This window comes from Eptatretus burgeri, chromosome 7, assembly GCF_056783735.1.
Source record: "Eptatretus burgeri isolate ZD-2024b chromosome 7, Ebu_testis_v1, whole genome shotgun sequence".
Taxonomy (NCBI): domain Eukaryota; kingdom Metazoa; phylum Chordata; class Myxini; order Myxiniformes; family Myxinidae; genus Eptatretus; species Eptatretus burgeri.
This window is the reverse complement of record NC_140967.1, coordinates 58,909,275-58,925,318: the sequence shown is the minus strand read 5'-3', so window position 1 is coordinate 58,925,318 and position 16,044 is coordinate 58,909,275. Positions and strand designations below refer to the sequence as shown.

Below are 16,044 nucleotides of genomic sequence, written 5' to 3'. Positions count from 1 at the left end.
GTCCCGCTTTGATTGGACACGTGACCCTGACCCGACATCTTTTATTATTATTCAATAGAATTTAGAATGGGATTTAAAAAATTCAATTCAAATCAAATGGAAGACCAAATAGGTATAGTCCTGCATTGGACTAATCAGAAGGAACATGAAAGACCAAAAAGCAAAGATGAAGTCATCATGAGGAACCTGGATAGGATTCGCATTTCAGCTGCTACTCCTCTACCCTGAAACTCATCCATGCACAGCCAAGTGAAACCTCTTAGGACAAAACAACAAACAAACAAACAATAACAACAACAACAACAACAACAAAAAATATATATATATATATATATATATATATATATATATATATATATATATATATATATATATCTCAAAAAATCAAAAAGAACCCTGATCAAAAAAAATTAAAAAAATTCTGGTCAGCCCATGCGTCCGATCAAGTTGAAATTTAAAACATGTATTCCCCATCACTACTAGATCATAATCGTGAAGTTTCATGTCAATTGATTTCGTGGTTCCAAAGAAGACATTATTTAATATTTTTCTTCAACCCAATATGGCTGCCAAACCAAGTGACCTATCAATTACTCATAAACAAACTTGTGCACACATGGCTAGGGGAATATTTGTTTGAAGTTTCTTCTCGATCTGTCCAGCCATTCTGGAGAAGATGGATTTTTTTTATAGGTTTTAGGGTAAATCCAATATGGCTGACAAACCATGTGACCTATGACATCATAATTGTGACCCCTTTGTTCCTCATGGATAGGCGGTCATACATGTAAAGTTTCGCCTCCACTGTTCAGCCACTTCAGAGAAGAAGATTTTTGAAGGTTTAAAAAAAAAGGCTGTCGAATCATGTGACTGATGACGTCACGTGACTTTTTTTCTGTGGACTATTTTATCCCTATATGACTCTCAAAAAGTTTCATACTGATCAGATATAGCGTTCTACATATGCAATTATGACGTCATTAAAAATATATATCACACTTATTCCCCATGAGGAGAACTTGCTATGTGCAATGTTTCAATTTTTTCCCTGGTACAGAGGATAATATACAGAGGTGCAATTTTTTTTCTGTTTTTCCAACATGGCTACCACACCACGTGACCTATGACATCATAATTATCATTAAAACATTCTACATGAGTAGTCACACTGACAGTGAAAATTTCGTCTCAATCTGACAAGCGGTTGCGGAGAAAAACACGAAAGTTCTGTGTGGACAAACAAACAAACAAACAAGAAGAAGACCTCATGCAGATCACGATACTTTCAATATCCATAAAACAAATTTGACCTCAAAAAATAATTTGTGGTTGAATTCTATGATGAAATATGCAACTCCTGTTCAAATTTCATGTCAGTGGGAAGAAAATTGAGGATTTTAGTAATACCACCTTAGTTGTTGACCTTGGGCCTATGTTGACCTTTTGGTCCATGTTGACCTCAAGAATAATTGGCTCGTTGAATTCAGTGACCTGAAATATATATCCGAGCTTCAAATTTCAAGTCAATCAGAAGAAAATTGAGGATTTTAGAAATACCACCTTAGTTGTTGACCTTTGGCCTATAGTGACCTTTTGGTCCATGTTGACTGCAAAAATAATTTGCTAGTTGAATTTGTTGACATGAAATATAAATCCTCTTCAAATTTCAAGTCAATCGGATAAAAATTGAGGATTTTTGCAATCTCACCTAAGTTGTTGACCTTTGGCCTATGTTGACCTTTTGACCTCTAAAACAATAGGCTTATTCCTTATGACAAACTCTACCATGTGGTGAAGTTTCGTGTAGATCAGTTTAAAATTGTGACCTGTATGCGACAAACAGACAGACAGACAGACAAGCCGGTAGGCGACATGGGTGGTCGCTATATAATTGCATACTAGTCATACAGTCTTTGACGGATCGGGCTGAATTTTTTTGACAAAGAGGTTGATTATGGTGCGCATAAAAGCGGAGAAGCCGATTTATGATTTTCGAAAAAAAAAAAAAATATAAATATTTTCGGATTCTTTTCAAAAATTTCAAAGTCCCGTTGCCAGGCAACGTTTGGGTCCATAGCAACGGTGCTCAAAAGCATACAACTAGATTCTGGTGTAAACCTACCAGTCAAGTTTCATCAAAATCGGTTGACTCCTCTGGCCTCCAGAGCTGTCCATTACATACAAACAGACAGACGGAAAACCTGAGAGTAACGGAAGTCTAGCGACCACTCAACAGAATAACAAAATCGACTAAACACAAACCAATGTACTTGAAAAATGTTCGATTTTTGCAAGTAACAAACACACAGACCCAAACGCAATACCCTCTCCTTCGGCGAGGCTAATAAATGCACCCTCAAATTGTCATGATCGTGCAAATGTTCAGCTGTAAAAAGATGTGATGTATATGGAAGAAGCAAAGCCCACGGATGGATTAAATAAGAAACGATGAGCACCGATCTGGGTCGTACCTGTAAGTAGCATATAGCTTCTTTACTTTAGTAAGGTTCTTTTACTGATTGTTGATTTTCTCCTGTATTGTGTAAATGTGAAATCCACCCCACCCCTCGATTTCACACGTTCTGCATAACCTCATCTTTTGCGAGTATGGCTATTTGCAAAATTGAGCCCCAAATGTGAATAGGTTTTGAAACACACAAGTTAGTTCATGTACAAAACAAATGATTGCAATTAATTTCATCAAAATTAATCGATTCATGAAGGGAAAGTTAAATCTCAGCAGTTATAAAATACTGCATATTTTTACAGACGACACAAAGGAGAATCAAATGACGTTAAAAAACACATGATGGCCAGTTATTTTAAAGGAATGTTATCAGTTCCTATCACATGCAGGCCACTGATTCAATAAGGTTAGTGCAGAGAGACAGAAGTCAACAATAAGGGGAGAGGAGGTGCGTGACCGAATGAGGGTAGATACACTTAAAGGGATGAATAAAGATCTCTATAACATCGTCCAATGACCCACCACCTAAAGAGGGGTGGATTTGCAAAAGTTTATATCATCACCGATCTTGGAGAATACGGTATTGGACGTAATGCCATCAGGAAGTCAAAATGGCTGAGTCAAAGTGAATCGTGCAAAAGATGAATAAGATGGAGGGCGAAGCCAGATGGATATGACAGAAATTAGTGAGGACAAGCTAGCACATGAAAATGCATTGGCTTGTGGCTCGGTTTCAATTACCCCAGGAAAGAAAGGCTTCCTTTTCACAACTCTAGATACCCTGAAACCTCTGATAATGTAAGCTTGCTTGTGAAAAGTAGACCCAAAATGCTTATGGGTTTCAAACCTTACAATGACATGTGATGTAAAAGGCAATCAAAACAGCACTAAAAACTAGAAGAGCACTCAGTAGAGTGCATACCTCCACCATGTAATGTCTCATTCAGTCGAACATATCGGGCCCAATACATTTTGGAAATATCATGCTAAACAGTACTATATGGTTTTTGGTCCTATCTCTCAATGGTGAAGAATCACTTTAAAAATTAAATAATTATCGTATCCAGATCTGGATTCGGATCTTCACCAAAATCGAAACAATTATTCCTCATGACACACCCAACCTGTCCACCAAGTTTCGTCTGAACCGTCCACAACCTTTTGTGATATCGTGTTATATATCTGTTTAGCCCCATCAATGGTAAAGAATCACTCAAAAAATTAAAGTGTCCGGATCGTCACCAAAATTTAATTCACTCTTCCTTGTCACACACCCAACCTTCCTTCACTCCATCTACACCCCACTATCCGAAAACATGGACCAACTTCTATCTTCTCATCCAAACTCTCTCTTCCTCATATGTGGCGACTTCAATTGTCATCACGCCAGTTGGCTCGGTGTGGGTACCTCTCTCACCTGTCATGGCATCTCAGCAAAGGATTTCTGCTACTCATTGGGACTGACTCCATCAGTCAACTTCCCGACCCGGATCTCAACCAATGGTCCTCCATCTCTTCTGGATCTGATTTTGGCAAGTTTCCCTGACAATATCTGCTGCTCTTCCTCCGCTCCAATCGGTTCTTCTGACCACGTCCTTGTCAAAGTGGACATCTCTCTGGCCATTATCAGAGAACCACCTCACCGCCGTCGAGTCTGGCGTTTCACTCAAGCCGACTGGCAGGGTCTCCAAGCAGCCATCAAACTTATAGACTGGTCTCTTATCGCTACTTTCTCCAACATCAACTCATCCTGGGAATTCTTTCAAAGAAACTTGCTCTCCCTCATGCACAGATTTATCTCCTCTCGTCTTCAGTTGTCCTACCCTTCCTCCTGCCCTTGGTTCACTGAAGCTTGTGGTGAGGCAGTTGTCCTGAAAAAAACTTGCCTTTGCCTCATGGAAAGAAAACCCAACTGAGGGTAATCTCAGTTCCTTCCATAAAGCTCGGAACAAGTGTGTATCTACCCTCAGGAGAGCCAGAAAACAACATCTTTCTAATCTCAAGTCTGAACTCTCAAACCTCTCTCCCTCCTCAAAATACTGGTGGCATCTAATCAAATCTGTTTCAGGTGTATGTTCCCCCTCCATCCCCTCCCTTACCTCAAATGGCTGCACTGCAGATACCACACGTGAAAAAGCTTAATGCCTAAACTCAGTGTTTGCACCTAAATCTTGTGTCCAAAACCCGTCGCTTTCTCTACCCACCTTACTCAGTTGCACCCAACTGTCCCTGAACTCTGTGTCCTTTTCTCCTAACAAGGTGGAGAGTTTGCTTTCAAACCTCAACTCAGACTCTGCAACCGGGCCAGACGGCATCTTCCCACGTGTCCTCAAAGTCTGCTCTTCTGCTCTTGCTCACCCTCTCTCTGTTCTATTCACCCTCTCATTTGCTCAAGGTCATCTGCCATCTGCTTGGAAATCAGCAAACATCACTGCCCTGCATAAAAAAGGTGCAAAAACAGATCCCTGCAACTGCAGACCAATCAGCCTTCCCCCAATCATCAGCAAGGTTATGGAATCCATCATCGCTTCAGACATGAAATCCTTCCTCTTCTCCAATGGCTTGATTTATGATCATCAATTTGGTTTCAGACCAGGTCACTCTACCCTGGATATACTGCTTCTGCTCTGCCAACAATGGATGGAGGTCCTCAATGCCAGACAGGAAATCCGAGCCGTATCCCTGGATATATCACGTGCTTTTGACACAGTCTGGCACCCTGCCCTGCTCACCAAACTCTCTTCCCATGGTATCCAAGGCCATCTCCACTCATGGCTCGCAGACTTCCTCTCCTGTCGCAGTCAACGTGTGGCACTAAATGGAGTTCTTTCATCCTATCTTCTTTTCCAGGCTGGAGTTCCTCAAGGTAGCGTTCTGGGCCCTGTTCTTTTTCTAGTTTTCATCAATGATCTCTCCGACTCTCTGGAAAATCCTCTATATCTCTTTGCTGATGACTCCACCCTCTGCCGTACCATCGGTCATCCCCTAGACCGGCAAGCAGCAGCTTCTTCTCTCACTGCAGATCTGGATAAAATCACAAACTGGTCCAACATGTGGAACATGCCTTTCAATCCAGACAAATCTCACACTCTCACTATGTCTCTTCGAAAGGACCGTTTAGAACCCAACCCCCCCCCCCCATCCACTTTCTCAACAATCCTCTGGAAGAAGTCCTTTCTTTCAAGCTTCTGGGTCTTACTATCTGCCATGACTTTTCCTGGGAAAGCCACATTTCAAACCTCGCCTCCAAAGCCAGTCGCCGACTGGGAATCCTCCGTCGTGCAAAGTCTTTCCTCGGCCCACCTGAGCTCCTGACCACTTACGAAGCTTTCATCTGCAGCCTGATGGAGTACTGCTCTCCCCTCTGGGCTGGTGCTCCTGCCTCCCACCGTTCTCGGCTTCATGCTGTGGAAACCAGGGCATTAAGGATCATTTTCATCTCCCGCAATGAGGCTGAGTCTTCGGGCCTCTCACTCTCTCACGGCAAGCTGGTCGGTGGTCTTTCTGTCTTCTCCCGTCTCCTCTCCAGCCTCGCCCCCCTGCTCTCTCTGCGATTTGTCCCCACCACATTTCCGCAGGGCGCTCAAGGTCCACCAACAACCCCCTTCTGGTAAAACTACCAAAATCACGAATCACTGCTCACCTTAACTCTTTCATTCCTCTTTTTTTCCCGCCTTTGGAATAAACTCCCTCACTCTATTCATTCCCATTCTTCCCTCCAGGCTTTCAAAACAGCTGTTTACCACCACCTCTTATCATCCCCCATCCAAATCCTCGATCTTTTCTACCCCCGATAATCCACCCAAGCCCACTTTCTTCAAATTCCCTGCTTTCCTTCCTGAAAGTCCCTGTAATGTCCATCTTCTATTCCCCATGTTCCCCGCTCCATCCCTCTCCCTTCCACAGATCTCCTAATGTCTCTGTTCCCCACTGTTTTGTCCTTTCCACTCCTGCCCCTCTTGTCCCATGCCCCCTTGCTGTGCGGTGTGTGTTAGCTCTCACACGAGCCTCGACAACGTATACAAAAAAAAACAAACAAAAAAACCTGTCCACCGAGTTTCGTCCGAATCAGTCAACAACTTTTTGAGATATCGTGCTACATATTGGCTAAGCCCGATCTCTCAATGAGGAAGAAACACTTTAAAAAAATTCTGGTATCCAGATCCTGATCCAGATCTTCACCAAAATTTAATCAGTTCATCCTTGTCCCACACCAAACCTGTCCACCAAATTTAATCTGAATCCGTTCACAACTTTTTGAGATATCTTGCTCACAAACAAACAAACAGACAGGAGTCAAAGCATAACCTCCTTCCACCTTCGGTGGCGGAGCTAATAATGGCCCACTTTCTTCTTCATATCAAATGGATGTTCGAACCTCTAAAGCTCACACTGCTCCTGACTCTGCCCCAACCTTGACCTCTATAGCAGCAAAGCTCAGTTGTAGCACACTTAACTCTGCATTGTCTAACCTGAGTTCCATTTTCAAAGGAATAAGAACAGACTATAAACTATGATCAGTGTGTTTCATGGGTAGAGTGTTGCATTACAGAGTACATTGTTATTGGGAAGGAACATGAGACCACCTGTCCTGTCTCCTAACACTCATTTGTGGAAACATTCCAGGGTATATTTTGTAAACAGGCCATTGTGTGCCAGTACCCTCATACAATTCCATGGATTTCTGCCTCCTATGTTCTCGAGCTACATACCATGACTGTAGCTGACCTCAATTGTCCCACAAAACAGACTAAAAATCTTACTAAAAAAAGAGTCATAGAAAGTAAACAACCTCTAAAATTTGGGGATATTAATAGTACTAATTATTATCAAATGAAAAAGCTAAAACGATGGGAGCTCAATGGATCTGTGAAGTGTAGAAACAGGAAAGGTTTAGGGACATGCGGCTTTGCATTTATCTTTGGGCGCTGCTTGTCATGACATGGAGAATTGCAGGAAGTAAAGTGGCTCGAGCCTGAGGTGGTACAAAGCCACCGGCCGGCATGCCTCTATCAAGGTATACCAGGCAGCTGTGGCTTTCCAAATTCCCGTCATGATTCGATCCCCACTGCTGACATCCGTCTCATCTTCAACCGAAATGGACAACCTCGAACAGTTTTAGGAAAGGTGCGAAGACCAGTGAGCCATGGTAAAACGAAGTGTGCAGTTGTAACATTCCTTCGTTGTGAAGATTTATGAAATAAATTCAAACAAGCCAAGAAAGGTTGCAGCAAGAAATCGTGATGTGGTGCCACGTAGCCCGACAAATCATCGACGTGCAATATTGCAATATCATGTGATTAAGGCAATGATTGAGAACTTGGTATCGCAAGGTGTATGGCATTGTGTTGAAGTGATTAATGCATTGTTGAATATAACAGTGACAGAGCAATGCCGCATGACAATATGCTTTGAAGTGTGGTGCTGCGGTTATCATATGGTGCAACATGACGCCATCAAATGCAGTTGCAATTCACATGGGACAGTATAAATGACTCACTCTCCCAGGAAGTACTGGATCCAGGCCTGACTCCCCTGGGAGACTCTGGACTGCTGGTGCTGGATGCTGGAGGGCTCGGGCTCGGGCTGTAGCCCTCCAGAAGCCCCCGGGGTTCCTGAGAAGGCCAGCTGGATTGTGGCCCGGTGGCGACACCCTGCAGAGAAAATGTCAGACTTCATCATCTTCTTATTTAGACGTGTCGAGGTTCGTAGAAAACTAACACAACAGAGAGTGCAAAACCAACATACAGGCAGTCATGCAAGGATAAGCAGTCAGACAAGGGATGAACGAGCAAACAATAACAAAGTAGATGAGGCAGACATAGAGGGCTTATTGGTAAGCGAAAATATATCAGCTAATGGGTAAAGTCTGGAAGGCAACATGAAAACCTGCGAACAAATAGACGTGGATGACGCCTAACGTCGTTTAAACAAATTGACTATTTTGTCGTTGAGTGATAAATAAATTTGTGTTGTAGTCGCAATTGTGAGGATACAAGGACAATCAGGTTATTTTTTCACGTCGTCTTCATTCGTTTCCAGAGATCAGTGCAATTACAGGGAGAGGGTTGTGACATCCACAGTCTCCAAGAGGTAACGTCCAGAACCGATGGAACGAAGAAAGACGGAGGATGGAAATGTGGGCTCCGAAGGGTTGGGGTGAGCGAGCGGAGAGATCATTCTTTAATTAACCAAAAGTTGATGGCATAATGCTTCAACGCATACTTCCCGTTGAATTACAAAATCGACCCTTCAACTGGAGAATCGATCGATTTCAGAGCCGAACATTTTAAACGGTGTTTCAGAGACAAAAATCGTTAAAAACCCCGAGCATGAAGTCGTCCGTCTGGCCATGATTGCCGATTAGCATGCGGAACAGGGCCTTTATCTCTACAGCGACGATCATGGCACACCTACGTGCCTATGACCATTCTCATGATGGTAGATGAAATTTACAGTATATCAATAATGCACGAGACATCACCGTACAAATCCAATCTGATGTACCACACCGTGTGTTACAAGGCATTGGTTCCGCCAAAGCAGTTCCTGGGCTTGGGGTCATGCCATGTGGTTTGCCATCACTCTCCCAGCAGTAGTTAGGGCAGGAATTTGTAACTTGTTCATGGTGCTGGCGGTAGCTCGCCTACTCTTCGTGAAGGACACCTCAGGGTCTTTAAACATCCATAAACTAATGCCGGCAGACGAGACGCCTGTTTAACGTTCATCCGAGGGACGGCGCGCGCATTGATGAATCTCCCTGCCTGTGAAACACAGGGGTGACAGTTTATCCGCAGGTCAGGATTCAAACCCAAGCAAGACGGCTTAGAGGCAAGAGTGCGTACCTGTTGGCCATCCTGTCAGCCCCTACCATGCAAATAAATACCTGGTCAATAACATGTGAGAGGAGTGGTTATAAGAAATCCATGTCAAGATACTTACTTTCAAGGCCAAGTTTGGTTTTACAAACATAACTACCCAAAGTAGTATTACCAACAAAAATTAAATAAATAAAAAATACATGCAGTTTCATTGATGGAAAACGTAGTTGTCATAGAATCGCCGAGTTTGCCCACTCTGGCATTGCCATTTCCGTATGATTTGACCGACAATCGATGGAACCCACAACCACTGAAGCAGAGGTATTGAAACGAATAACTACCTTGCTCCTTGACATGGTAATGGCAAATATATCCCCAAAAAATGTAGCTGCCGTGGTGTTTCTGGAATGGTCAAAAATCTCAGGAGATTACTTTAACTGCCTGCACATGGGTTTTCTGGACGAAGACCAAAGAAAGAGGTAATGTTTGTTTGACAAGCAGCAGACACGTTTGGATGATCCAAATGTCAGAGGAGAGAATATTTGTTTTCAGATGTACAATGAGCTGTGAGCTTATTCGTTGTGCATTTCAATGGTGTGGATTGAGCACACGTGACCTGCAACTCATGGAAATGGTTGGAATGTTCACCTGCACTGATGTCATATAACTTGGGGATGTAATTAATTTTGTAATGCACCATTTGCCTTCATCTGAATGTGTACAGAATGTTCCAGGATAATAACATAACCAGCAACAGGGATCCCTCCAACCCATCGTACGTGTGTTACTCTTTGCTCCTTTCAACCCTTCCCCAAGTCCTACTTTTCTCCTCCAATCCTTTACCCCCCCCAAGCCCCCCTTTCCACCCCAGTTCCCATACTCTGCCTTTACATTCCAATTTTGCGCGATTCACTTCTTATATTCAATTTACCCTAACACCCCACCCTCAATCTTTGTGAAAGTAATGTAGAGATGTGTCAATCTCCTCCCCCCCACACACCACCCCCAACCAACTGTTGTTTCATACATGAATCACTTCTATTTTTCTTTTTTTTGCTCATATGGTGGAGCTGCTGCACACACACACATGGACATATAGTGATACAGCCAAATACATGAGACATGGCAAATACAGGACTGTTAGACAAGACAAACACAGCCACTGAGCTTGGAGGAAATGCCGTCACTTCTCGGGGTACTCTGGGTACCAGGGATATGATAACAATGGTGCCACCATTCTCACTGCACTTATCAGGACATTTCCTCCTTCCCATATATACCAACCGATGGGGCTTGCCCGTACTCTTATCCCTTCAAATGCTGAACGTCAAGCAAAGAAGCAGCATGTAAAAATAAAAACACAAGATACTTAAACCTAATGGTGGGTCATGCCATGGAATGCATAACTTAAAGTTGAGATGTCAAGAGTTCAATCTGATATTGAGATAATTCCACCGACCCCCCCAAACAAGTGGGTTAAAAGTCGTTTTCATGCTCCAGTATAACTGTGGTGGAACTCCTGTGATCTTGCCGATCACGACATTCCTGATCACGACAGTTTTTATACCATTCGAGCGTACCATTGAAATATATCGAGCCAAGAGATTGACTCCAAGATTTTAATAGCAGTCACTTATATCATGGCTCTCCGACATTCAAAGAGCTTGGAAAAAAAAAAACTACCACCACCACAACCAACAACAACAACAAAAAAACATGCCCATTCTTTAATATTCTGGTCAAACCTCATAGAGAATAGCCAACATGACAATACATGAAACCAGCAGAAGGGTGGTGTACATCAACCACAAACCTCAGGTTGTAGCAAACGCAATGTCCATACACAGGTATCTGGAGGTTGTTCAATGAAAGTGGGCATCGAATTGTCTGTTTTTCATAAAACTGACTGCCTTTCTCGACTACTGTAAAATAATGTTGTTTAAGCATGGGAAAGACGAATATCTCGGTTAAAATGCTCATGCTGACTTTCATTTCAAAGTATCCATTTGGAAAGGCTGGAGAAAGACCTCACCGGCATTTCTTAGTCATAAGCAAGAATATTAGTCCATCCATACCTAGTTACAGCCAACACAGGTGTCAGAAAATGAAATGAGAGAGAGAGAGAGGATCAAGAAGGAAGTGGAAGAGGGACGTGAGGACACACCTGGTGCTCTGTCGGCCACATTTGAAAAAAAGTTGGGAAAACAGGACGAAATGAAGGAAAGAAACATGGAAGTGTAAAATAGTAGCTTGTGATAATATGTGGGTTTATAAGAGACAGAGAACTCCTCACATTTATTTATTTAACTTCCGTAAGGCCTCGTAACCTAACATAATGGTTGATACACGCTCAATGCAAAAAGAGCATGGCTTCGCAGCTCTTTAGGCGGAAGGACTCCAAGATGCTAAGGGTGCACATTGAAGGACTCGTACCTTTATTTGCAGAGAACAAAAAAGAAGAAGCAACAAGTTAAATAAAAGAAGTGAAACTGATAAAGAAGAGAAAGAGAGGGAGAAAAAGAGAAGAGAAGGTAAAGAAGGATAAAGACGGAAATTGAGATATTACAAATGGAGTTGCAAATCTCTTGAAGCAAAGCAGGTTAATGTAAAAAATGTGTCCCTAAAGCTTCAAAGCACACCAGAATAAAGAGACAGGGACAGAAACAAAGACAGGGCATGAAACCTTGGGAACATGGGCAGGTGTAACTGGCAGGTGCAAATGTTGGCAGCTTGCCAAGGCCCCAGGGTTGAGCACTCGATTCATTCCCACCCCCAATCTTCACCATTCACAGTCGTCACTTCACTCTGCCGCCACACCTCATTCACTCATCGTTCACTCACTGCAATAACATTCTACTTGCATAACATAACACGTTCTGGAAATATTTTGAGAGCCAAAACAACGGTATCATTCATTAGAATGAACAACCCAAGCTTCTCAATTGTTTAAACAAAAGTACTCCTTGATGACCTGACACCACCCTATAAAGCGGATAAGCTGCAGTAACCACAACACCACGCTCAAACTGATCAACCTTCACCTGTGTATTTATATTTACTGTTGACTAGTGGTAAACGTGCTTTTTAAACGAGGGTCTTGGCACATGTTGAAGCTAAACGACGATGGGCAGGAGCTTTACAAACTTCCAAAGGGAATGGAAGATGGAGAGGACGAACATAAGGAGGAAACATCAGAATGAGTAAGAACATTCAATCCAATCCAATCATGGGAACATAGTTTGTACAGAGAGTGTCGGTGCTGCCAAAGCAGTCTCCTGGGCTATTGAGCACGATCCTGGATGGGTCACCATTCCGACGCAGGATACTCAAATGGCTCAAACATCCCAGCAAGCTCGGACTCATTTTGCCGACCACAGAAGGAAGACAGGCTGAGTGGGAAATAATCGGCGTGTGTAGTAGATATCATGGATGTGTATGCCCAGGTCAAAAAACCAGTAAAGACCAGTAGCTTACTGGTCAACTGGTACCAGTTGAAAACCAGTAGCCAGCTGGTACCAGTAAAGCCAGTTGGTTTCTTACTGGTTTTAATATGGAAATTGGAATAGAGTGATATATTACCAGTTGAAATACATGTATTTAACTAACTGGTATCAACTGGGACCAGTACATTGTAAATGGTATCAACTGGGAGACCAGTACATTGCAACTGGTATCAACTGGGACCAGTACATTGCAACTGGTATCAACTGGAACCAGTAAGACTTTAACTGGTACAAATATGAGCTACTGGTTTTTTCAACTGGGAAATTGGAATTCTGACTGAATTTAACTGGTACCAGTTGAAACCAATAGAGACCAGTTAAAGACCAATTAGAACCAATAGAGACCAGTTGAAAATGTGTACTGGTTTTAACTGGTTTTTCGACCTGGGTGTGCATGAGGTAGTGATGGGTATTGTATATGAAAGACGGAAGTGACAAAAATGAGACGATGGTTGTGCCAAATTGTTGCCCTGCTCCCCAGTGTCAAACAAATCTTGCTCTTTGATGAGCCTCTTGTCAAGAAAAGAACCCCCCAAAAACAAATGGGCACAAGGAGATGGTTCCACGATCGGGGGGGATAAGGGGGCGAATGATTGCAGGAGGAAAAACAGCCTGGACTTTAGGAGGGTGAGTAAGAAAGGGTTTCTTGAAGAACGTGTGTGACTGGAGTGATTTGGGGAGGACAAAGGTAGGAGCGGGTAGGAGGAGCAAGGCCAGACGTAAACTTGCATAAAATAGAGGCCAAAAACTTCCCGCCCGTGGAAGAGTAACCTTTGCAATCCACTTCCTGTCTTGAGATTCCAATGATGCGGAAGGCCTTGTTTTCAATTACCTAAATAGGAGTTGGGTGGGAATCAGGAGTACCAGCACAGAGTGGGGAGCCATACTCCAAGCAGCTCTGCACGAAAGATTTGGAGCTCAATAGTGAAAACAATGTTTTCAATGTTTGAATTCATTTTCCAAAAAGCCAGCAATGTTTTAAAAAAAAAAAAAACTAAAATGTGAAGGAAAAATCTTCTTTTAAAACTTTCAAACTTGTAAACCCAAGCACTTGTAAACTCTAGATCTGATCATGAAGAATTTAATTTTACATCTTTACATGCAAAAATGGAGGGAACAATAATAATTAGTAATCACAATTTAGTGGATTTCCCTATAATTACCCTTTTGTCTGTGCAATTGCTTTGGCCAAAACTAATCCTGAGCGTCTTGTCACAAGTGTATGTCACAGCCAATCATGGATAAGACAAGTTCCAAATATTGTTTTCCTTGTGGATTTTTTTCACATGAGGCTGTAAACTGAAAAAATGACATTCACTGGTCAGATTTAGTAATTCTCAATAAGATTTGAGCCAATCTTACATGCTCGATGAGCCACCACATACTAACTAAAAGGACATAGTATAAGCCTGGTGTTAGCTTAATGGTTAGGGTAGTGAGCTTGGGATCCTTGGGTCCTGAGTTCAAATCCTGCTCAGCTGTTGAATCAATACCAGGTGTGGTTGACTCAGCCTGTCATCCTTCTGAGGTTGTCAAAATGAGCACCAGCTTGCTGGGATGATTGAGCCATTTGAGTATCCTGTGTTTGAGTGGTGACCTGTCCAGGAGTGTGCCCAATAGCCTAGGAGACTGCTTTGGGAGCACTGATGTTCTGTACAGAGTATGGTCCACAATGGATTTGGACATGGGAGAGTATGTAGGATGAGAGGAAGAAGATCTAGTAATTCTCAGTCTTTGAATGGAATGTTTGCTTCACTTAAAAGAGCACATACCTACATCATAGCTTGCTATTGTGTGCAGCCTGCAGCTGCTAGTTGCATCATTTTGTGAGGATGCAGCTGTGTCAGTGATGCAGTGCCCCTCTATAAGCAGTACACTGGTACTCATTTTTGCCGACCTCAGTAGGATGACAGGCTGAGTCAATCCCACCTGGTGTTAATTCAATAGGAGACAGGGGCTCAAACTCAAGACCCTAAGATGTTAAACCAACCACCTTAACTGTGAGGCCAACAACAGGCTTTTCACATACACCATGATCAGGGTATATGAAAACAAATAAATTGTTGCATATGAACGAACTCCGTCAAAACCTCGTTAATTACCCCACGCACACAAAGTGAAAAGCGGGGTTAAGCAATTGGCTCATGTCTGTCCGTTCATCATCTGTCTGTCATCAGTTTGATTCAGGAACAATTTATTTAAATAGAATGTTATATTTTGAACACGAATCAGGAATTAATAGGAAGACAAGTCTTTCATTTTACTGTATATTGGCTCTAAATTTGTCCCAATCACACGTGTGCAGAGAGGAGTGAGATCATATTTTTTTACTCTGCCTGCCTGGCAATCACACAAAATTGAAAATCATTCTAAACAGGAAACCTACTGTTTTTAATGATGTCATAATGGACACAAACAACAGGAAACCTACCGTTTTTAATGATGTCATAATGGACACAAACAGGAAACCTACTGTTTTTAATGATGTCATAATGGACACAAACAACAGTCAAGAGTAAATAATGTAACGTGTTTGGTCGGGTGATGTAACATACACTGCAGAAAATGGCGGTAAAACCTGGAATTAATTAATTTATATGACGTTTACAATATTTATTTTATTTAAATTTTTATTTTATACTTGAACACTACAGAACACAAATCCCCTGTCATAATACTTGCAAAAACCTCCAGATTTTCAGTCCTTCAATTTAAATAAAGGTTGAATGGGGTGGTGCACTAAACTTTGTATTATTTTGAAATGATCCTGAGAATCATTATTTCATTCAAATTGAAGTAAAACTGAAGCAACACCGTGTGCAGGGCATCGCGTTCAATGAACTCTCGAGTTGTACTCGCAAGCAAGTTCACAACTCTTCACAGACCCAGAAATCCTCAGGTTGATTCTCAGGAAACTGGCCAGAAACTACAAATACAGAAAAGAGAAAAAGGTTGCCAGTACATTTCCGAGCAAAAAGCACCCTGGCAGGTTGAGCAGTTCCAAGAACACTGCGTTCAGATATATTGGAATGCAAATGACACTTATCTGGCTCGGAAAGGGATCTCTGTGTATGAACCGCAAGTGGCTGACAGGACACCGAGGGAAGAACCTGCCTATATAAGGTTACCGCCATCTGCTAGGCAAAAGTAGCCATAAATGACAGAAAGCTTTATAACACTTGGAATGGATCCGTAAAATGCACATTTGTGCACGTTGTGTTTCGGTTCCATTGTAAATGAAGTTGCAAAGCTA

At 42.3% G+C, this 16,044-nt stretch overlaps 1 protein-coding gene across 7 annotated transcripts in view; it reads right to left on the bottom strand.

Annotated features, from left to right (window-relative positions):
• GSE1 (Gse1 coiled-coil protein) overlaps positions 1-16,044 on the bottom strand; it is a 228,833-nt gene that overhangs the window by 83,251 nt on the left and 129,538 nt on the right. For all 7 annotated transcript variants that reach the window (XM_085888620.1, XM_085888615.1, XM_085888616.1 and 4 more), the window contains one exon: positions 7,968-8,121. In XM_085888620.1, coding sequence (XP_085744746.1) covers positions 7,968-8,121 — 154 coding nt within the window. The remainder of the gene's footprint in view (positions 1-7,967; positions 8,122-16,044) is intronic.